Source organism: Limanda limanda, chromosome 19 (genome assembly GCF_963576545.1).
Source record: "Limanda limanda chromosome 19, fLimLim1.1, whole genome shotgun sequence".
Lineage (NCBI taxonomy): Eukaryota > Metazoa > Chordata > Actinopteri > Pleuronectiformes > Pleuronectidae > Limanda > Limanda limanda.
The window spans coordinates 11,230,447-11,254,723 of record NC_083654.1 but is presented as its reverse complement, the minus strand read 5'-3'; the positions used below and the strand labels follow the sequence as shown (position 1 = coordinate 11,254,723).

General features: G+C 42.4%; 2 protein-coding genes across 3 annotated transcripts; both read right to left on the bottom strand.

Annotated features, from left to right (window-relative positions):
• Positions 1–864: 864 nt before the first annotated feature.
• LOC133025537 (catenin beta-1-like) lies at positions 865–9,200 on the bottom strand. 2 transcript variants are annotated; one of them, XM_061092222.1, is made up of 17 exons: positions 9,065–9,200; positions 7,974–8,023; positions 7,160–7,369; positions 6,790–7,040; positions 6,440–6,678; positions 4,748–4,949; positions 4,468–4,612; positions 4,219–4,322; positions 3,930–4,064; positions 3,617–3,820; positions 3,325–3,483; positions 3,122–3,241; positions 2,859–3,009; positions 2,646–2,767; positions 2,236–2,296; positions 1,920–2,115; positions 865–1,809 (listed from the first exon to the last, which is right to left on the bottom strand). In XM_061092222.1, the coding sequence occupies exons 2-16, from the start codon at positions 7,984–7,986 to the stop codon at positions 1,925–1,927; spliced, it is 2,307 nt and encodes a 768-aa protein (XP_060948205.1). In that variant the 5' UTR covers positions 7,987–8,023; positions 9,065–9,200; the 3' UTR covers positions 865–1,809; positions 1,920–1,924. The 2 variants fall into 2 exon arrangements, with proteins under 2 accessions (XP_060948205.1, XP_060948204.1); XM_061092221.1 differs by having other exon boundaries at positions 865–2,115.
• Positions 9,201–11,967: 2,767 nt separating this feature from the next.
• Positions 11,968–21,006, bottom strand: dync1li1 (dynein, cytoplasmic 1, light intermediate chain 1). Its single transcript, XM_061093112.1, has 13 exons — positions 20,837–21,006; positions 20,472–20,545; positions 18,990–19,106; positions 18,647–18,877; positions 18,262–18,416; positions 18,022–18,115; positions 17,403–17,538; positions 17,198–17,309; positions 16,912–16,971; positions 16,741–16,785; positions 16,561–16,648; positions 15,254–15,376; positions 11,968–13,482 (listed from the first exon to the last, which is right to left on the bottom strand). The coding sequence occupies exons 1-13, from the start codon at positions 20,938–20,940 to the stop codon at positions 13,364–13,366; spliced, it is 1,458 nt and encodes a 485-aa protein (XP_060949095.1). The 5' UTR covers positions 20,941–21,006; the 3' UTR covers positions 11,968–13,363.
• Between the last annotated feature and the right edge of the window lie 3,271 nt (positions 21,007–24,277).

Below are 24,277 nucleotides of genomic sequence, written 5' to 3'. Positions count from 1 at the left end.
AGATCTCTAATAGATTTGAGTGGTTGCATTTTGGTTTAAAGTTGTTCAATATGCTGAAACTATTGCTGGAGTTTTTACCACTTAATCTTTTTACACTAATGGTACATTTTGAATTCAGGACTACACTTGTAACCATTTCTCATAACGCAAAAAGTTAAACTAATTGTTTCATTGTCAACATCAAGGAAGCTCAATCTTCATGTCAGCTCTCAACCAATGGTACTCAACACAGGAGTTCTACAGGTATTAATGTTATACTTGAGACTTTTTAAAACCGTTCAAAGCTTTTAATGAATTAAACTTAAGATCTATTTCAAGCTATATCCCAGACTTCTTAAACGTACCCATAATTGAAGATAAGTGAAGTCCCCTAGTTGAGAATGACCCTCAAAACGTGACGTTATATCTCAAACTACAGAAGCAGCATGTATCCATCCAAACCAATTTAGAGATCCAAGGTGATGTTTGTAGTTTTATTACAACGAACTACAACACACAGACATTACAAAGTTTGCAAGCCACCAAAACATTTCTCAAAAATCTCCTAAAAATCTTATTTTGTTAACATTGAGTTAATAATAAAAAAAAGGTTAGGGTTAAATGTATTAAAGTACTGTATGTAATTAAAATTCTGATTATTGAATTTTACACTTTAAGACGCCGCAGGAACCCTGTTAACAGGAAAGCAAAGATTTGTTTATTACAACTTGAACTTCCTTTAACAAACACTCAGCCTTTGGATTGGCAAGTTTCATTCTTAGCTCGTTTTTTTAATCCATTATACAAGTTTGTTTTTCCTCTCATAATCCTTTAAAAATGTTTGCATGACATCAACCGTATGAACAGAAGACACAGGACAGAGACTAAATGAAATAAAATGCCATTTTATTGTTCAGCCGTGTCATAACCTCGTCTCCAAAATAAGAACAGCAGGACTACAACTGTTTTTCGTCAACCTAGCTACCCCTTGACAGCACATAAAACTGGGTTTTATTAGACCACCAATGAGAGCGTTAAAGACTTTTCTATCAGACATCCAATGATAGCATACAAAATAGTTGTTAACCTACCAGTGATACTGTATATAAAACACTTCTAGATTTATCCCCAACCCTCCCTCAATTTATCCCATACCCCTCTTTAGAACATTTGTGACACTGACATATTTTATGCTTAAACAAGCACATATTAAGAATGCATATTTCTCCATTTCTGAGATTATAAAAAAAACTACACAATGTTACACTTGAAGTCAGAGTACAATTCAACTGATTATTAGTGTTCTACACATTCGGCCATAAACCAAAGGAACATTGTATAATATCACTATAACTTAACACTACATGTAATATACGTTAAAAAAAATTACAAATGATTAGCAAGAGAAATGAAGATGGCTAGTGTGAAGGCAAGCTGGGTCAGTACCATAACAGAGAATGAGTAATACAAAAAGAAATAAAAAAATAGAATAAGAAAAATAGAAACAAAAACTGATAAGAATACAGGCAAGGCTAAAACATGTGTTTCAAACTTAAGATCCACCTCATGTGCACTCATCCATATAGGTAACCTGCTCCAAGACCTCCATTGTGCGATTCCACATCTCTGATACTTTAACCCTTTCTTTCTTACCCCTGTTTCAACTTGCTTTAACATTCCCATGGCAACCATCTTCTTTGTTTTTTCTTGTGTCAGGCACTTTCCAAGTCCCCTTATTCCTCTCTTTACCTTCAACAACTCTACAGGCCAATCATAATGCTGCTTCTGACAATAGAGGCCAATCACAATGCAGGTTCTATCAGAATACAACTGCAAAAGAACACAGGTCGGAAATATGAAGTCAATGTGCTGCCATTCAAATAGATACTTGTTTTCACTGTGAACTAGTTATACAAGAGTTTTGTGGAAGTCTGTCTCACCAATCCTACAGGTCAGTGTCAAACCAGGCCAGCTGGTTGCTGTCCATCAGGTCCTGGGAGTGGCCGAGGTCCGGCAGCGGGTCAGTGTGGTGGCCCAGGTCGGGTAGAGTATCAGCATGGTAGTCGGAGCCCTCCATCATTGGGTCTAGCAGGCTGTCCTGGCCGTAGGCTGCTGGGTAGGCCCTGTAGGCTACATCTGAAACAAACAAAAACCTTAATAACTGCTGCAAAATACATACACATATGAATCACATAAACAATAGGTGAGAGCTACAGTAGGGATTTTATTAGATATTTAAAAAACAAAGCCATTTACCATCCTGCCTGTAAGCCAGAGGGTCCCCCTGAGCTCCCATATCCAGTCCCAGGTCTCCAGTCTATAAAAAGGCAAAAGAGTGATGAGTATAATCGGTTAGAATTCAACATATATGTAGGGGTGAAGGTCTTTGTCTCAGCTTTATTCACCAATTCTATACTGTAGGTACGATACAATTTTGATATTACTATTGTGGTTACTTTTTCAGTGTGAAGACACTATTGATTATTTTTGCAATATGTTGTACTGGGGGCAATAGCCTCCTAGAACATCAGAGTCTTGATTTTGTTTTGAGAACTTCACTGTACTTTTGTTGCCCTAGACCACAGACCAACACTATACTCCGAACCTGATATGAAATACATGTTGTCCCTGGCTGTAGGAGTTTGATTATAAATTATTATGTGTACCTCATTCCATGCCATAGGCTCAGTTCTGAACAAAGAGCTGGTCAGCTCCACCGACAGACGTTTCTTGTAGTCCTGGGGCTTGTCCTCAGACATGCGGAACAGGACAGCTGCAGCGTAGGTTGCTGAAGGAGAAAATGCACCACAACACAAGTAAAGTAACTTGCTCAGACAATCTGAAATGTATGTAGTCTGTATTTGTGAGAGTTTACTCACCAACGCCCTCATTGCGGGAGTGCAGCAGCTCAGTGAGCGGTGCAGTGGCTCCTTCAGCTTCAATTGCCTCAGCAGCTTCTTTGTCCTGTGCCAGTTCACACAGAACACCTGCTGCCACACGCTGGATATTCTCCACTGGAGAGTAAAGTAACTGCAAGAGGCAGAATCGGATTTAGACAAAATACATAGTTAAAATAATTCAATGACATTTATATGTAGTTTTTTTGGCCTGTATGATTTAACATTTGAGGGTTTAGTTTTACCTGGACAAAGAGTGGAATGGTGTTGAGCCCTCTGATGACAATTCTGTTGTGGACGTCCCGGGCAAGGATGTGCAGAGCTCCCGTGCAGCCTTCCACGATTTCTTCCATACGCACACCCTCCTGCAATATGTGAGGAAAAAAATAAGTCAGTTCTGAATGTACAAATAAAGACAATCTGAGGGATTGTTGGCCTGGTTCCGTACCACAAACTGCTGCTGGTTGCCTCCCATGCTGGTGCGCCTCTGGGTGTCCTGATGAGCCCTGACGAGCAGTTGGACCAGGCGGGGGATGGCTCCCTGCTCCCGCAGAGCACTGTGGTTGGCTGGGCACAGAGCAAGGTTCCGGATCAGACCAACTGTGGCCTAGATAGGAGAAAAATTGCACATGTTGGGTGAAAATATATCCAATGACATCAGAATATAGAAAGTTGATTATACTTTATAGTTTGTCTGTGGGGAAAAGTGCAGGTGTAGAGAAACTGAGATGGGAACTGACCTTGATTAGTGGCCAATGGGATGGAGGGTGCAAGAGTTTGACCACCACAGGCAAGCCGTAATGAAGGCGCACAGCGTTCTGGGCCATCTCAGCATCCTGGTGGCGGGAGGTCAGGTGGCGAAGGGCACAGACTGCTGGCTCTGTGATGTCCTCCCTGTCGCCAGCCCGAAGCACTGTTCGTACCAGAGCCTCAATTCCACCAACCTGAAGAGATGAGGTCAATCGGATCATAAGTTATTAAAAAAATAAACTAGACCAAAACGTTTAATCAAAACACAAACGACATACAACAGATATTAACCCTAAAACTTACCTGGCAGACCATAAGTTTGTTACTGTAGTTGTTGCAGGTCAGGTTGGAGAGGATGCCAGCAGCACAGGTCACAACATTGATGTCATCACTGCCCAGCAGCTGGACCAGGGTCCCCAGGAGACCCTCCATTGCCTCCTGATGAGGGCAGAGGATGGGGCAGCAGGATCAGAAACAAGAACATTGCATGCATTGTCATTTTGACACATTGATAAATGAGCACTTGCAAACACTGAACCTGTGCATCATATGTTGTTAGTGTTTGTGACACACACATTAACTCATAATGTACCTGTTTAGTGGCAGCATCTGAAAGATTCCTCAAAGTCCAGAGGCAGTTCTGGACCAGACGCTGGCTGGGGTCTGTCAGGTGAAGCCCCAGGGCCTGCATGCCACCTACACACAAAGTCCAAACAATTACATCGGAGCACTTTTATCACATTCGCAAAATCTACAAAGTACAAAATCTGTTATACATCCTCAGTTTTCTGTAGGAGGAAGGTGACTGCATGTAAGTATTTGCATTTTATTTCTGACGTACCAGCCTCGACGATGGCAGGCTTGTTGCTTGAGCAAACAGAGAGCACCTTGAGCACTCTGCTCGTGGTCCACAGCAGTTTCTCATATGTGAATGTTCTCATGATGTTGACCAGGGCTTGGGGGCCACCGCTGGCCAGAATGATCAGCTAAACAAACAAAAAGAAAAATCAAGACATGTTTGTTTGTATAGGTAACAAACAGCCAAGTACTTAAAGCAGACACGTTAGGGGGATACCAAACATGGTGAATTTAAAAGAAATCTTAAATAAGTGTTTCAATACCTTGCTTTCCTGGTTGCCATATGCCAGAATCTGCAGGCAGTCAGTAGTGATGGCCAGGAACTTGACGTTGGTGTTGGCCAACAGGGCCACCATCTTCTGCAGTCCTCCAGCAAGACGCACTGCCATCTTGGCCCCTTCCTGATGCAACAACAGGTTGTGGAGCGTGGTAATGGCGTAGAACAACACGCTGTCAACTGGCGAGCTGGAAAAATTAAAAAAATAACGAGAATGTTAAATCACCTTATAAAACTAGTATTTCTGATAAAAACATGACCAGTAAACACAGAGTAGATGTTTTCCTACACTGGGCTTAAATACAAGATACAATCAGTTTCTGTCAAGACTCAGCTCAGCGAGTGACAGTCAATCATTTTTTGACACCATATACTTGCTTGATGATAAGGCTGCAGTGTTTTTGACGAGACAACCTTTCCCCCCCCAATCAAGAGGTGTTGAAGATAACAGGCTTGCTCGGTCACAATCAGCTAAGAATGTTAAACGAATACCCAAACACCCATGCATGAGTGCAGCAGGGCCGTTACACTCTGGCTGAACTCGGATTTCACATAAAGTGTTGGATTAAAATCAGCTTGAAGTTGAGACATTTGGTCCTCAGAGAAACGGGGGTACTTCTATCTGGTTGGTAGCCCTTCCACATCAGCTTATTTCAATTCTTAAGAAACAGCGTTGTCAAATCCAAATATAGCACATAAAAAATGTTGCCCAATAACTTACAGTGCTTTTAAACTACTTTTACTGTTGAGATGAGAATGCATGATGACCTTTAACAGCTAAAAATACTGAACCCTTTCTTTTTTTGACATCAGGATTTCAACAGTGCCAAGTTAAATTTGAGACAAATGATGAAACCTGTAAACAACAGATCAAAGACATTACCATAGTGTCCTCAAGAAATGAATTGCTCATCTGACCAGATATAAAACCACTGTATATACATCTTTAAATGAATACTTTGGCGAACTAAGCCGCTGCATTTCCTGTACTCCACATCTGCACAATCAATCAAGGAACAACTGACATTTAGAAAAAAAGACTTAGGCGCTCTCAAAGCACAACAAAGAAACGTATCAATAAATGTGATGAGATCTTTTAAGTGACATTACAATGTAAACAATTACTACACTTACAGGGTCAAATTACGCCTCAGGTGAGCAACCTAAGTTGCATTCAAACTTATTTGGAGATCAGGTAGCAGCTCATACACTCTCTGCGTTTGAAGTGTAGTAATGTGAGTCCAGGTGGAAATTCAAACACACATGCGACATCCAACAAGTCCCGACTTGCCAAAAGGATAACTGTTTTGGCTGTGCGTGCATTGGTTTGTAAAGGTGACTACAAAGAATAAAATAAAGTGGAAAGACAACAGTTTTAAAATAGGTATTCTGTTCTTTGTGCTGTAAGCTGGTCGGTGAAGGAGTTGGTTATTCGAGCATAATGCTGGACGTTGTATCAAAGCATTGATTAATCAACTTATGATCAATTAAAGCAAACATCTTAGAAGTTATTAGCTAGTGGGATGTAGTGAATTTCAAGGCTGTTACATTGTATTAGTTTGGATTTCTTACACAGAAAAGACTTTCACCTATTTTAATCCAGTCAAGTGAAAGCACATTGACTGGTTCCTGTAATATATTCAGGAGAATTAGTCCTGCTATTTCTCCAGTGTCTCACCCAAGCATCTTGACTAGGGCAGGGATGCCTCCAGACTTGAAGATTGCAAGCAGCCCCTCACGGTGGTGGGACAAGTTGTGCAAGGTGCCAGCAGAGCAGCGAGCTGTCTCCACATCACCAGTGTTCTGCATGGCACGGACAACAGCCGATACCATTTGTGGCGAGCGCATCAGGGCATGCCGCGACGCCTCCTTCTTTGACAACTGGTGCACCATCACAGCTGCTTTATTCACAACAACCTAAGACAGAGAGAAAATGTGTTTAGGGGTCCATGAGTTACTCGGCAGGTCTCACTTTGACGTTTTGGATAATTTGTGTTAATGAGACAATTCGCAAATTTCTACACATACCTGGTCCTCATCGTTGAGCAGTTTAGTCAGCTCTGGGATGGCACGAGTGGCCAGCTCAGCATCATCTTGATAGTTAATGAGGTTGACGACAGCATGTTTCAGCATCTGAGAGGGCTCTGCAAGGCGCTGCACTGCTGTGGGGTGGGCAGCATCCAGCTGGGTGGGTGGGATCTGAATGCCCTCCTCCAAGGTCTCAGGGAACATGGCAGCGCGTACACGCTGGGCCCGAGTCATGGCATAACCCTCAATGTCTGAAAAGAAGACAACATTTGGAAATTACAGATATTTACCACAGATTCTGTCCTCTGTGCTTTTCCCACAGGATCTATGATGCTGCAAATATAATGATATGTATAAGTATCTCAGGTACCTGGGGTCTCGGGAGTGAAGGGTGGGTTGAATTCCCAATCATAGAGACTTGGATCGTCCTCCTCGGCATCAGGGTTCCCCTTGCCACTGAGAGATGGTGCACTGGTGGTAACGCCAGACTGGATTCCTGAATCCAGGTAGGACTGCTGCTGCCACTGGCTCACAGCAATCTTACTGTCTCCCATTGCCATGTCCAGCTCCATCAGATCAGCTGCAAAATAAAAGGGTGAAACATGAGGAATAATAGAGTATTGTTTGACTTCATTTCTGACTTTTATCCAGATGTTTTTTTTACCCCTATTCTTTGAGGCTTTAATAATCTCCTGAAATATTATGAAATGTAAAAAGTTATTGATGAAAGGAGATGCAGGAATTTACCTAATTTATTGATTTATTAAAAAGGTGGTTGTTAGGCAACAGGAAAATGGAGGGACCCATGAAATTAGAGTGAGAATGAAGTCCCACCAGAACAGTTTGAACGGAACAAAAGAGCAAACGAAAACTTTGCATTCTTCTATAACTTAAATTAAAAAAATGTAAACATTAATTAAACTCACTATCCCCAAACAAGTTTCCTCTATGTAAAGAAAAACTTGCACATCAAAGATATCGGATTACAATCACTTGGGGTTTACTGTGACATGTGCTCACCTGGCTCCCATTTTCCTTTTATTTTCCACAGGGCCTCGAGGCTCACGGAATTTTTACTTGCTCACGCACGGTCATAAAAAATAAAACTCTGAAGGCTAATATTTGAGTTGACACCAAAACTAATCCACAGTAAAGGAGACGATCGCGAAGTTTTTCATACTCACACTGGGTAGCCATTGTTCTCGTCTGCCCTCAGCCCGCACAGCAGATATGTCTGTGAAAAGAAAAACAAGTCCACAGGAGAAGTGAGACAACTCGGTCTCGACTTTTTCTTTTTCTTTGCCAAAGTGGCCGGTTTTCGTTGGTGCAGTTTTTTTTCCTTCTTCCTACGTGGTCCCGGTAATAAAGCGTTCTGCTGCTGCCGCTACCTGAGCTTGTTTGGCTCCAGCTAACGTAACCGTGAGGGGGGAAATACCGAAGCCTCCACCTCCAGCCAGAGAGAGAGAGAGGGAGAGGGAGGGAGAGAGCGAGCAGGGCGGTGGGTATTTCCAGGCCCCGCACGAACACAATTCACCATTCAGCAGCAAAGAACATCAAAGGCATATTTTCTCCCCCTCCCCCCCACACCACGGCCAAGTTCCGACCCCGCAGCTTGGGTTTCCAACCAGAGGAACTCTCCCCCCCCCCTTCGCCGCCCCGCAGTCACTTCCATGACTCCTCCTCTCCGGGTGCCTCCGACTCCCGAGCCGCCCGTGAAAAACCCAACTCCCTCGCCACAAAGGTTACATCCACCGAGGGTTGTTGTTTTTTTTTATGACATATGATTCAACACCGAAAAGCGCTAGCATGGGGTTAGCCATCCTAGCTAACAGGTTGGCTAGCTTTACCTTGAGCAGCTAGCATAACGTGCGTAGCTAGCCCCAACCCTTCTCCGCTAGTTAGCTCGCTAGCTAACATAAACAAACAGTGTTCAGAGCCCCACTCGCCGAAGCACAATCCCCGACACTCGCCCCGTGATGCGGTCGGTGTTAGCGGAGGTGGCAGCTACAAGTCAAAGCATCGCTGGATCCGCGACGTTCAACAGCGAACCTCACAAATGTTTAATTCTGGGTCGATTAGCCGGGGCTAGCCAGAAACGTATGAAAAGTAGATCCAAGCGCCACCGTAGAAAAACCCTGCCGTGCTACCAGCCAGATCAGAAACCCCCCAGCGGAGCCCCCCTCCCTCGGCAAAAGAGGCTTTTCGGTGATAAAACCACACATTACCACGATGCTTGCGTGTCGTGCGGCGTCCGCAGGGAACGCGGTGTGCTTACCAGAGTCGAGCGGCTCCTCCGTGGTTCTTGTCGGGGAGATGTTCTCTTTTCCTCTCGGCTGAAAACGAGCTGCTAGGTGAACCACCCGTGAGAGTCCGAACCACACCCGCTGCTGCGCCGCCGAAGATGCTGCTTCCGCCTGCGCGATCGAACGCCAAGATGGCGTGGGGGAGAGAAAACACGGTATTCTGCCGCACTAGAGAAAATAGGGCGCCATTTTAAACAAAGTTGGAGCATTCGGAACTATTATTTCTACTGCTGCATCTGCACGTTTACACGTTTTGATATTAACAGCAGCCGATCGCTTCAGTTGTGTGTGATTTTTCACGAAAAGATGCGTGGCACTCGCTGCTCTGGTGGGGGGGGGGTGCATTCATTAGACAGGAATGTGATTCATGAGCTGCTGAGGAACGAAGGGGTTTCATTAACATGCAGTTTGCACGGGACCACAAACAGAACTATATCATTCATTTATTGATCGAAGTTAATTTGATCGTCATCAGGCAAAAATGAGGATTGCTTCTCAACCATCTCTAGTCTGTATTCACAAGCAGCCACAGAGTTCACATTTTAATTGATTTCCAAGCTATCAGCTGCAGGAAGAATACAAATATATAGACTACCGACTATGCCATGTAGTAGGAAATATTATTTTATTATGCTGTATATACAACCCATAATTTTATTCCATAAAATATATAAATTGTCCAACTTAAAAACGTTGAAAAACATGCCAGGGCCACAACAACATGATTCTTGTATTAATGGCATTTGATAGTTGTTATCATCACTCGAACGAATCGATACAACTGTGAGTAACTAAAGTCCACTAACTAATAAAAAGCTGCAGTAAACTCAGAAATACTCATGTGTTTTTGTTGTGTGCATCTATTGATAGGCAAGTTGTTATCTCATTGCAGTGCAGATGCCAGAATAACCAGTTTGATGTGTAAAACATTCACTTACACTGCATGTGTGTACTTGAGTATCCACTGTTCTTCAGCCGCATTACACAAACACCCGCCACAAATAACTGATAGAAAGGAATAATTTGACTTGTTAATATGGTTTCACTGAAAGAAAATGTATTGATAAGCTCCGATATGGATCAAAACAGAAAATAGTTCCCACGCACAGTATAGTGCGTGTTCATGCGCCTCACACATGCAATAGGCCAGAAAAGGTCAAAGTCTGTAGTGTGATTAGAGAGCATATTGTGCAAGGAGACTTATGATCATTTATTGTACCAGATGAAACATTTTCTACTTCATATGAAAGTGTGACAAACACATGCAGAGGGCTACTAAAAGATATTTGCACAGGTTTACAAAATATATTAAAGTTGATTTCATTTATTTCAGCAACTGCTTTTTAGCAAGTAATTGGGACTAACATCAAAGGCTCAGAATCAAATAATTTGAGAGTAATCCACTGTTTCCCTCTGACAGAAACAGCATGGACAAAAGAAGACAATTAGCAGAACAAGACAATATAATAAAAGACAAAATGCAGAACAACTACTGTATGTCTGCAAATCACATGTAACATTTTATACATATAGTTAGTTATTGAATCTAAGAGATGGTCCTATAACTTACATTTTTCATACCTAAAGATGTGATATATTGATGCCTCTCTTGCTCAGGGCAGTTTGAGATGATAAATAGCCAATTCAACAGCCAGAGTCCACATAGGATAAAAAAAAAAGGTTACAACTTACAATGCAATCGCCCTGAGGTAAATGCTTTCATGGTGAGGCTCATCAATGCAAGTTATTTTGGTGCTGGTGAGTATGCCCTCACCAACAATGGAGGAAAAACATAAAAATGATTCAAAAGCGATAATTTCATTGAATCAAAACCACACAGTCTCCACCAAAAAAAGAAGAGCGGTGACACATCTTCAAGTCAGTTACCTTCATCCAGCCCATTTTGAATAACCATGAACTGGACAACTGAGAATCTTCACAAACAATTTTTTTTATTAATAATAACATTTAATGTGTTTTCCAAGCAGGTAGTTTTATCCCCTATGGTTTTGCTTGCTTGTCAGCAGAATTATGCAAAAACTACAGCAGGGATGAGCTGATTTCAGACATGCACTGGAGTCTAGACATTTCCCAGATATTTTTAAGAGCAAATGTGAGAGTCCAAGTCAGCTGCTCTGGACGATCTTTGGAGTTTTCCTTGTTGTGGTGAAGCCGCCTGACTCGAACAATCTCCTGTTTTGCTCTTGATATGTGAAAGAAAATTCTGGATAGTGTCTGAACCTAATTGTTTGGCCATTTTCCAGAGTCCATGTCTGAATAATGGGACATGGGTAATTTTTTGATGATATTAAACATTCCTTCTTTTTTTTTATTTTGCACTGATTTTCCCAGAGAATAATTCATGGAACTTGAGGGGGAAAAATAAGGGATGTTAAGGAGATTTATATCTATGAGTTTTTTATCTTTGGTGCAGCTTGCATGAATCTGAGGGGAATGTTGGGCCTGAGGTATGCGCTCCACTGAGTGCCATTCTAGTTTTTACTCTGCTACTTCAGTGTAGTACCCAGCATTAGCATTTTGTTCTGCCTGAGGAAGAAGAAAGTGTTCCCAGCTCATTTTCACCTCAACACCACCTGCTTGCTGTATTTCAACTACCTTTATCATCTGCAGTCTGCTCTTTGGATACATTTAGCATATCAGACGCTCCAAACGGAAATGACTTCAAATTGTCCTGCTGCCAATTCAGTGTTTTGCACACGGCACTTCAGCAGGTGGATGCTTACCAACAAGGACTCAAGCCCAAGTCATCCAGCTGGAGGATCCTCAGCCGCAGCCTGTTTTCATCCATCTGTAATTAGTCCCTTTTTTTTTTTATAGAGCGAGTAGAGGAGGAATGAAACCAAGAGAGGCTGGGTGGATGAATCCGAATAAATACACCTTTTTATTTGACTGGTTAACAGATCTGATTATACAAACGCCAACACAGAGCTCTGAAATAACAGGACCAATCAGCGAGACAATGACTGTACATTCTTAATGTGACCCTCCCGTGTTCTGACCCCCTTTTGCCCACCCACAAACCTGCCCCCAGTTACTATGGAACTGAATCACTAGTGCTTCTTTCTGTACAAATAAAGCTCAGCTACCCACCCACCCACTAATCTAGTCAGTGCACCGGCTGTTATCTACAGGTTTGAGCAGTACATTTACCACAAGGGGAAGTTTGACCAATCGTAGAACTGGGTGCCATGATGGACCTTTGGTGCCGTCTACACAGGACGAGTGCTCCAGGGTGAACTTTGATTTTGTGGTATATTTTATTTGTCAGGTTTGGTTTGCGTAGTCCAACAGACATGGCTGCTGTAATAATAGAGTGTGCACAGTTTTTAAGAGGCTGTAGTGTAAGAGCATAGTCATGAAGTTGTTTGTTTTTTTGCCTCTTTGTTGAAATGCAAACAGCCAAACAATACAGGTCTAGGTTGAATTAACTTAACTTTCTTAATACGATTCATTCATTCTCTCTCATTCACTCACACAAGCACACACACACACACAAATACTGGTATGTTTGTCCCTTCATCTAAAAAACAAAAAGACTGTTTGCAATTTTGTTACAGGCATATTTTTTAGTTCTCAATCTCTTCCTCTGGCCAAGCGTGACTGTCCCACACACATGATACACACAACCACACAATCATCCCTATAGTACCTAAGTGCAGTTTCTTCAACATGCGCTCTTCAGCAGTTCCTACAGTAAAAACACTAACTGTACCATCACAATAAATGGATGGATAAATTGCTTTCATTCTTGCAATCAATCTTGTCCAGCCCGCCCCTCACTTCTTCCCATCCCAACCTCCACACCACCATCCCATTGGTCCCCCATAGCCATTCACTCTCATGTAACAGACAGTCGTAACAGTAACAAATACTCGCCCTCAGTTTAACAGCCAGGAAGAGAAGAGACGAGAAGAGAAGAGAAGAGAAGAGAAGAGAAGAGAAGAGAAGAGAAGAGAAGAGAAGAGAAGAGAAGAGAAGAGAAGAGAAGAGAAGAAGGATGGGAAAGGAGAATGAGGTGCATAGGAAGATGCAGGCAGAAGAGAGGGTGAGGTCTTCATCTTGGGGAGAAAGTAAAAGAGGATGGGGGAGAAAAAACCCGATATGCCCATCCCTCCGAATCCCCTACTTCCTTTCTTCTCCGCCACAACTTTGTAATGGAGAAGGTGCCGAGGCTGGAGGGAGGAAAGACACGGGAGGTGAAGGGTGACTGAGGGGGAGGAGGAGGAGAGCAGGGTGAAACGTGTTAGTCTTCATGTGTCCTGGCCGTCGGTGGCAGGGGTGTCGTTGGCATTGGGTAAGTCTGAGTCAGTCTCCCGGCTGGATATGCGGTCGAGTTCTGCCTGTACGTCGCTCAGGCCCAGCTTGGAACCTGCATCAAGTGTGGGCAGATATAGAGGGACATTGAAATTAGTACAACATCTCAGAGGAAAGTAACTAAGAGGGCAATACTCTTTTATCCGGTGCATCAGAGTCATTACGGCACGATGCAAAAAGCACTTTGAACACATGGTTAAAATAAGATCTAGGTGAAATGTGAATAATTGATTAAAGTCGATGTTGTGTAACGATGTACAGGTGCTTATGTTTTGCTCCCATGTTTTGTCATGAACTACTTAACAGATTTCCACAAAATTTAAAACATGAAAGACCCCATTAAAGTTTGGTTCAGATCCAGACAAAGGGACCATACAGGATTTCTTTTGTGCTTAATTTAACATAGTGAGATTTGGCGTTTTGGACATTTTCACCAATTTTCCAGGGAATGATACAAGGACCATGATCAAACATATTTAGGGAAACGATATCTATGAGTTTTGGGAATTTGGTACAGGTGAACCGAAAGACTACATCTGCTGTTTTGCAGAAGAAATGGCAAAATGGAAACATCAGCCTTAGAATAACTTGTTAATGAAATGTTTGTATTATCATGTCTCTAATGCTGCTTTTTGTAGTTCTCAGAAACTGCGTAACGGGTTGTACACATTTCTATAGCCAATATGATTGAATGGATCATAACTTTCCCCATTACTGCCCAGCCTTATTAACAACCAGGTGTAATGCTCATGACAGATGTTAGTTACAAGAAATGCAATGCAACATGCCAAACGAAAAGATCAATAAACAATTCAAATAAAGGGGAGTTAAACGGAGGTGGTGTATGAGAAGGGGAAAGATCAGGGACGAAATGTAGGAATCATTATGGTGATAACTGGCATCTTCTATCACCACTTAAGTGGCAGATCTGGCCACTTAAAGGAGACCAATACAACTGTTATGAGCTGGATCGACTTGTCATTTTCAACATGCCTGTCTGTTCTACAAGACCCTGAGAAACGACTATAATGTCATTTGCAAACACCTGTTAGCAAGTAGATACAATAAAAAACATTTTAAATTAAAAAGAACAAACAGCTTTTCTGAAAACAAAATGGAGGCACATTTAATGTAATTAAAAATAACAGTGGGATCATCTCCTGCACCAATATGTTAGTCTTCAGCATAAGTTTCTGACTTAAACTATCAGCAGTTGATTTTCTTTATCTGCATATTGCATCAGTATATACAAACAAACAAACATCATTTATAGTCCTCAGGCCAGTTCTTGTCCTAGTATTTTGTGATACAGGAGGATTGATCCCAGCTTTGTTCCTTCTCAGGTGCTGGAGTAAGTTGGAGGCTCGGGGTGGGAGGGGACGGGAGAGGGATGAATGGATGCGTCTGGGAATGAAGTGACATACACAAGCAGTAACAAATGAAGAGTATCTCTCTCTCACACACCTTAACGTGGCCAGCATCCTCTTACTAGTGCACATACACACACACACATTATGGATGATGTTAATGGAGGAAATCCACAGCATTGACGATGAGTGTAACAAAATCGAGTCACAATATTAAAAACAGGTTTAGAAATGATGAATGGTGTGTGAAGTGTGTGTCTGATCCATTCATTCAGATCATTTAATTTCTCCATGTGTTCATGTGTGTTATGGGAGACAGAGGAGGTGAAAACCAAACAGAAGATGAAGGATGAATGATAATAAATGAAAAAATGATAACAAAAAAGCCGTTTTGCTCTATCCTATAGAACCAGAGCTCTGTAACAACATGTGCTAAAGGGCCTGTGTGTGTGTTCTCACCTGACTTGCGTACGGTTCCTGGAGTGTTGTTGCCACCACCCGGCGTCCCGGGACCCCCTGTCCCTGCCTTCTTTGTCAGTAGACTGTTAAAGAAGTTGGCCAACACACCCTCACTGGTCTGACCTGCAGGATCAAAGAAGCAGAGCTAATAAACACACATGTATACGGACACACAACAAGTGCAAAACATTGTTGCTGCAGAAACGGTTTATTCGATAAATTAACTTTTCTCTTTTATATATGACCTGTTTTGGGTTATTCGGGGGTGAGGTTTTTCATATAAGCCATTACTGATTTCTACCACATCCGACATTAGTGGTGGGGGAAAAAAATCGATTCTGTTCAGTATCGCGATATTTTGCACCCGCGATTATATCAATACTGTAGCACAAAGTATTGCAATATTTTTTTTATATACTTTATTTACTAGCATATATGTAACAGCCCCTGGCTGGCAAAGCATAACGAGGAGAGTTTCAGAGTTTAAAAGATACCTAGTGTGCAAGCGGAAAGGATGTTCTCCACTGCAGGAGATATAGTAACGGCCCAGAGGAGCACTTTAACATCCGAGCATGTTGACCAACTCCTTTTTCTGAACAAAAATGCCAATATTCCCAAATGAATTTAACATTTTGGGTCATGACCTTGCAGCCAACTCGACTGGACTCTAGTAGTACACATTTGTTTATTTTTCTCAATGTGATTGAAGTTCTAGGTTACTCTTATTCATATGATTATTCTCAGGTTTATGTTACTCTATTATGTCTGCTTGATGTAACTGTATTGTATTTAAATAATTGTAAGTTATGTGCTGGGAGCTCAGCGTTCATGTGAGAGTTCTCCTATTCAGAAAATAATTACAAAGGTCCTGTGTCCTGAATGTTCAAGGACAAAGTTTTTGCACTACCCTGTCTTAGTTTTTGCACTTCAGTTAATGTGTAGAAGACAATGTTGTTCACAGAATTAAATGTGACATTTGAAGTGAGTTGAGCAGTCTTATTTTCCTCATTTTTTGTAATGCCTTTGAATAATATGGGGGACATGAATCGCAATATATCGCAGAATCGAATCGCAATACTTGCAGTATCGCAATATATCGCAGAACCGCAATACTATTGAATCGTGGCCCAAATATCGCAATACTATTGAATCGTCACATTTTTACCAATTCCCACCCGATCCGACATGTGCAAATGTATTTAAATATCATTTATGTATTTTGTATTTATGTGGTGTAAAATAAACTAAACTAAGCAACGACAGAACAGTGGTGATGTATGGTTCTGTGCAGTGACGGAATGGCGAACCTGACTGTGGCATGGTGTTCGCTACGTTGGCCGCCGCCGAGCGATTACTCGTCCTGGGAGAACCGGTGGGTGCTCTGCTCGTAGTATCCTGCAAACGACAGAGTATGTCACACATATCGACACTGGAGGGAGGTTTACTTTATCTTATGAGCCAAAAGTAGAATAAAAAGGGACTCTCACCACAGGACGCCCTGCTGTCGGCGCCGGCTGTTTGGCGAGCAGCGACTGCAAATTAGAGCACAATACACACACTCACTCCAATTAGTACATAATTGGCATATCAAGACTCCCAAGTCAGCTCCCACAAGCAGCAAACCGACTGGCATTAACACAACTGAAAGGTTTTCTGACCTGCAGTTTTACCAGGAATACTTGGTCGTCTTCTGCTTGGATTTCCTTTTCGTGCACAATCTAATGAGAGGGGAGGAAAAACAAGCATTTTCCATAGAGTCTTCTTCACATCCACCTTTTCTTAAAAGCTCTACTAGAGCAAATCAATTAGATTGGATAAATGTGTCATGACCTCTGCAGGTGTATTGGGTCAAGGTTACTGCACTGGCTGTACATGGTGTATGATATCATTAGTTTGGGTAAAGGAAGTTTTTCAAGTTATGTTATGTTCAGCGGAAGCCCGTACCTTTCTGACTGGTGGTTTCACTACTACTTCCTCAAAGCTGTCTTCTGATTTTACTGTCTGGAAGTTCTCGTGAAGTATGGCAATCTTTTTCTCATTGTCCCAACCTGATGGACTGGCAGAGGACACAGAGAGTTACAAACCAAAATACAAATGGCTCTATATACCTTCGACGGACGGACACACACACACACACACAAACACCTACATGAAGACGGCATCTCTTTCCACCACTTGTGCAGGGCTGTGGAAGGGAAAGCCGTAGAGTCTGTGGACCAGATATTTGTAGAGGATGTCCAAGTTCTTCATCTCCTTCACTGACGTGTAAACCAGAGATGCACCGTCTGACACCACGGTCAAGGAAACCTTCAACATCGCAATTTCTAATTACGGGAGCTTTAAAAATGAGAGCCTACCAACGCCACAGTGATAAAAGATCTTTAGTGACAGATTTAGTAAGAGAAAAACAGATTCTGGCTTAGACTAAATTCTGAATTTACAGAGACTAGCTAAGGCAGTGTACAAGCGTCACTCATTTTAAAAACAATAACAACTGAAGATGTTATAAAGTTTCTTCTCAGCATTGACTGAAGAAATTATTTTTGAAAAACAATTTCAACTGGGTGATCGGTGACCTTTATCAAAATTCACCTGATCCAAATTTCTGACTATTGGCATAGTCAGCTGCCCCATTAAACAACCAGTACATACATACATACTGTATTTTAAATCTGCGTGACTGTATTCTTTTTTAGGTTTATGCATTGTATAGGTCACACCAGCTCAAAGAAGCAGCTGTGAAACATTGTTGATTTGGTGAAGGATACACTGGAGACAAAAGCTCCTGACGTGGGACTGGATGAAGTCCAAGTGTTCATCTCTGTAGTCGTGCTCCTTTTCCAAAGTGCTGATAGCGTCACACTGGTAATGGGGAAGGAGGCATCAGAGGTAAATGTGCGACACTAGATGATTTCTATTAGATACTAATACAGTACAGGATCATGTTTTTTCGTCTTTAAAAAGCTATAGTATGTTAAGGCAATGGTTATAGCAGTAAATATGTGTACCTTGGTGCAGACCACCACCACTGGAATGCCCAGGTTGTGTGTGAGTGTGTTTTCTCCTAACGGCAGCAGCACACTCTCCTCCTCATCACTCCTCCTCTGCGGGGTCCCATCCTCCCCACTGCCGGGCTCTGTGTACTCCTGGAACTGTTTTACAACTTCACACACACAAACAACACAATGAGCGCAATGAACACAAGCAATGTTAAGTAGCATTAGCTGGCCCTCCTAAGACAAAACCCAAGGGTGTGGTCTTGTAGTTTTAAATTCTTTGATAAATAAGCTGCTTATCTGAGAACTTATTTTTCATAGCTCTTGCAAAGTCTGTGTTGTACTTGGTTTGATACTTAATCTACCAGTTACTCTGACGGCTGTCAGTATCACTCACGTCTGTGCTCCAGCTCCCGCAGCGTTTCCGGGGCGACCCGGAGTTTGTCGACGTGTTCCCTAGCGACGGAAGCCCACTTCTGGAGAGAGTCGAGGGCGTTCCACGGCCGTGACATGTCAACCGTTATCAGCAGCAACGTGTTGCTGATGGAGTCCACTGGAACGGCAACTCCCTGCAGACCTTTGTGGTAAAGGTCGCCATCTAACACCCAGGCGTTACACCTGGTTTGATCTAAACGCAAAGAAAACACATTTAGGGTAAATACACAGTTCTGTAACAGCCATTTCTCTATTTACTCTGTTGTGATGCAAAGAGAATTGTACTGTTTGTGGTCACGGGTTACCATCAATGTCGTCGTCATGGACACTGAAGTAGAGGTATTCCAGGCCACGCCCTTTCATGAATTCTTCGACCCCCTGTAGTTTTGCAACCAAGGTGGTCTTCCCCGATCCCACCTCACCTAAAAGAACACGCACAGAAAATCAGTCAATAACATAGAGTGGATCAATCATGCCTCCCTGCTATGATAAAAGAGAATAATAAAATTGCAGTTCAGTATTTCAACCATTGAAGAATTCATTTTATATATTGTAAATGTGCAAAGCATGAAGAATTTGGCAAAAGCATGTTAAGTGGCAAACTCAGTCAACACATAACACCACTTCTGCACTTCTGTTTTCCTCTATCATTCTATAAACTGGACTAGTTTATACACTAAAATGTTTATAAATGCAGGGTTAATAAATATCCACCACGCAAAAATTGAATTGGACAAAAATAGGGCTGAAAAATAAGGTTGTTTTATCCACTGATCACTCTGTATATGTATGCATTATTTGTGTTATACAGTGAGAGCTTCTCAGTTTCCTTAAGCGTAAGGTGAGAATTTAAAATAAATCATTTTGTCTGAGCTGTCCAACATATAAAATATATTCAGTTTCCTGTCACGTGAGACAGAGCAGCTGCAACAGGGACATGTTTGACGTTTCTGCTTGAGAAATGACACCAATGAGCAAAAATGCATTTATAATTTCTGTCCTTGTGACCATAAACAAAGCATGTAGCCCTCATATATTATGCATCTCCTTGCATATTGAGTATTGCATTTGTCCCAGTATTACTGCTAACCTCAGACAGCACTCCTCTTTTTACTGTGGAGGCCACAAGCTGCATCCTTTCTTGAGCTGCGTCCCATGAACCCACAGACAGTGTGGACTCTGTGCAGCAGGAGCTCAGTGGGATGTTGTCGTGGACTGCATTACAAACTAATGGCACCCGACTCGCCGATTAGCTGGAATGGGTGGCAGGCTGCGGATTATCCCGGGCGGATGTGTAGACGTTGTGTGTGTGTGTGTGTGTGTTTGTGCACGAGACAGGGAGGCACCGTCTCTCAGCTTCAATGGCCGCTTGCCCCCCCCCCCCCCCTCCTCGTTCACACAACAGAGCGATGGTTTGTCTCGTCTCCTCAGCATCACCTGCACCTAGTTGCTGCCGCTGCTGCTAGCATGGCTGGATGCTAGAATGACTTGCAGTGCTTCAGAGGGGCCCGACTGTCTCAGAAGATGATGATGATGATGTAGTGTGTCTTTGTTTGTGTGTGTGGTTGCGTGTGTGTGTGCCTAGAAAACAAATACACCTGTCCCCCCCTCCCTCCCTCTGCTAGCCGATGCGCCTGCTCCCTATTCGGACACAAAAGCAGCACCAGCCCGGGGGAGCATGCTAGCTCAGCTACCCAGCAGGGTGACACGATCCCCGGCTGACGATGCCTACTAGCCAACCCCCCACAGTCACACACAGACACACACACAGACAGACAGATACCTACCCATGACCAGGACATTTTTCCCAGACGGTAGCTTCGATCTTGAATGGGTTGACACCTCACTCAGGATGGTGGACCTGCGGACAGACGAGCCCCGTTACAAACACGACCTGACCGTTCGTCCATTAACAAACAAAACAATCAACCGAGTGGCAGCAGCAGCTAACGAGGCTAGTGCTGCTGCTGCTGCTGTGTCACCGGAGCCGAGGCAGTGTGGTGCTGATGCTAAGCTACAGCCCCGCTAGCCCGCTAGCTGTCAAACCCATCCTCATCCCCGCAGCACAATAGACCCTCCGCGGCTACACACCGCCCCAGCGCCCCGCTCGCAGCCGACCCGCAGTATTTAGAACAAATCCCGCATCGCCCACCAGAGATCCTGCCCGTCATCCTCCTCCGGGTTGGAGCTCTCCAGTGAGCTCTTAGGTCCGGCTGAGGTGGAGGATAATAACGCACTCCTCCCTGACGTCGCCATCTTCGCAGGGCTTGGAAACAGCGAGTCGGAGCGCCCGGATGTAGCAGCCGTGGAGCTAGCCTAGCATCTAGCCTGGTGCACCGAGCCACAGAGAGCACGCCTCGGCCGGGGCGTGGTCCGACGTCCCGCACAGAGCCGGACTCACTGCTCCATGAGCTCATCCGCACAGGGACGGATCACACGTCACCACACATCATCATTGTGTCATGTTTATTATACATTAACTAGGTATATACTTGTGTTGTAGATTTATGAGGTACTAGGTTGCCAAAGTACTATGTTTGTGGGGTTTTTTTTCACTCAGTGGCGGATCTAGGGTTCCTCCAGATCAGGGGCCATGAAGGGGCCCCAATTCACACATAGGGGCCAAAATACTAGTCAAAATACATGCACAGATTCGGATTCCGGACGGTGCACATTAAGAGGGATAGTTCAGCAGAAAATGACAATTCACTTATTATCTACTCAACACTATGTCGTTGGAGGGGTGAGTGTAGTGTTTGAGTTCATGTGAACATGGTTCCAGAGGAGGATAACAGAGGACACTTAGGCTAAAGATATATGGTGTAAATGACGCTGTGTAGTCATATACTGATGGTGAGTTTATCTCTGTAGAGCTGCAGAAATAGGTTTGCGGTCTTTAATTAAAATGATGCCAGAACAAGTGATGTAAAGGAAAAACAATTGCATAACGTAGCACACACAAAGTCAAAGCTGAGCAGAGAACATGAAAAGAACATTCAGTGTTGCGTACCAGTAAGTCGACTCTTTCTTTTTGTAGGTGAACTCATCATCTCCCTTCTCTGTCTTTTTGATTCGTCTTTTTGATAGTCGGGACCACAGGAGCATTATGGAAGGTTTTCTTTTCTGTTGTGTTTTTACGTTTGAAGAAGTGTTGGTTTGGGCAACAATGCTGTTCAAACCTGAAACTCTAAAAGTGTTTTGTGGACTCAAACACTTCACCCATCCCTCCACCATCATAGTGGTGAGTAGATGATGAATGAATTTACATTTTTCGGTGGGTGAACTATCCCTTTAACTTATTCCTTGTTTACTTCTGTTTGCTCTGTAGCTTTGAGCAAACCCGCAGAATGTGGTGGAAGCCTTCATCTTGGACTTGTTCCAGTTCTCGTAGAGCCGACGCTTGAATTCACCACTGACGTGTATGGAGAAGACGGTCTTGAAGGAACGCACGCCACAGCGAGTGTTGTCGTATCCCACAACTCCGACCATGATCGGTGTCTCCACAATGGTCACAGCCTCCACCACTTTCTTCTCGTTCACATTTGATCCAGGTTGGTCGACATCGCGCATTGAATATATTTTGAAAAATTGTTTCGAAAATAAGCTTAGAAAATAATAATTCTTATCAAATTGTCACATTTATTGTGACTAGGTTTTAAGGTCTACTCACAGGACAGGTGCACTTCAGCGTCCAGTCAGATTTCAGCTGGGGCCAGTGCCCCCATGAATACCCCCCTGGCCCCATCCCTGGGTCAGCCAATGTGTGTTGAATGTAGATATTCCAGACACATCATTTGTATATTCAATGCTGTTGCCTATTTCCTGTAATTGTGTGCCACTTTTCAAGTGCCTGTGGTTTGAGCCAATTCTCCCTCTCATTTCCTAAGAAATTTTGTATCACATTTTTTAAAGTCCTTTATACATGGACATAAACAAAAACAAACATCAATCCATGATGTATGTGCAGGCTGCAGGGTGGTTTATAAGAAATTGTGACTGATATCCTATATAATAGTGAGTCTGCTAGACTTTGGCTATTACAATATATTTGTCCTGGTCCATTTATCTGAATAAATTATCAGGATAAAGGTACTTTTAAAAAAAAGCCACCGAAATCCGTTTCCTACAAAAGAAATCCTCTTTAATACGCTGCCTGCCAATTCAATGATTTTATTTGTGAATAACATGGCACTGGGCCCTAAGCCTGGGATTGAGATAAAGCTGTAAAACCATGTAAGAATTAGATGCACTTCAAATGAACTAGCCTTGTATTTGCATAAGCTACATTAGATGTAGCCAGCCAGAGAACTTTAAAACAGGCTGAACAAGATAATAAAATACCAGAATAAAAAAAAGTCAAAATTCCCTTGTCTCTCCTTAAATAAAATAAAATTACCCATTTTATATAATTCCAAATATCTACGAATAATTCATACCTTCCAAGCTAACTGTATAACAACCCCATGATTAAACACTAGACCCAATAAAAACGGCAAACTATCCATGATTAGAATACATTATAAAAAGCAAACAATAGAAAATAGCACTTAGATACAAAATCAGAGAGTCAGAGTCCAGATACAAAACATTAAAACATATTCAAAGCACCCTGCCCCCTACCCCCCGAAGAAATAAACACATATCAATATAAATATCTTGCATAAAGACAAATATACCAATGCTTCCAGAGTTGGAATTAGTAGCGTATAGAGCTAAACTTAATATTTGATCAAAAAAACAATATGGTTTAATTTGGATTGACTTCAGATAGATGGATAGACAGACAGACAGACAGACAGACAGACAGACAGACAGACAGACAGACAGACAGATAGATAGATAGATAGATAGATAGATAGATAGATAGATAGATAGATAGATAGATAGATAGATAGATAGATAGATAGATAGATAGATAGATAGATAGATAGATAGATAGATAGATAGATAGATAGATAGATAGATAGATAGATAGATAGATAGATAGATAGATAGATAGATAGATAGATAGATGGATAGACGGATAGACAGACAGACAGACAGACAGACAGACAGACAGACAGACAGACAGACAGACAGACAGACAGACAGACAGACAGACAGACAGACAGACAGACAGACAGACAGACAGACAGACAGACAGACAGACAGACAGACAGACAGACAGACAGACAGACAGACAGACAGACAGACAGACAGACAGACAGACAGACAGACAGATAGATAGATAGATAGATAGATAGATAGATAGATAGATAGATAGATAGATAGATAGATAGATAGATAGATAGATAGATAGATAGATAGATAGATAGATAGATAGATAGATAGATAGATAGATAGATAGATAGATAGATAGATAGATAGATAGATAGATAGAATGCAATAAATTCATGTGAAATATACCAATGCCTCCAGAGTTGGAATTAGTAGCGTATAGAGCATACCTAATATTTGATCAAAAAAACAATATGGTTTAATTTGGATTGACTCCAGATAGATAGATATAAAAAAGATAGATAGATAGATAGATAGATAGATAGATAGATAGATAGATAGATAGATAGATAGATAGATAGATAGATAGATAGAT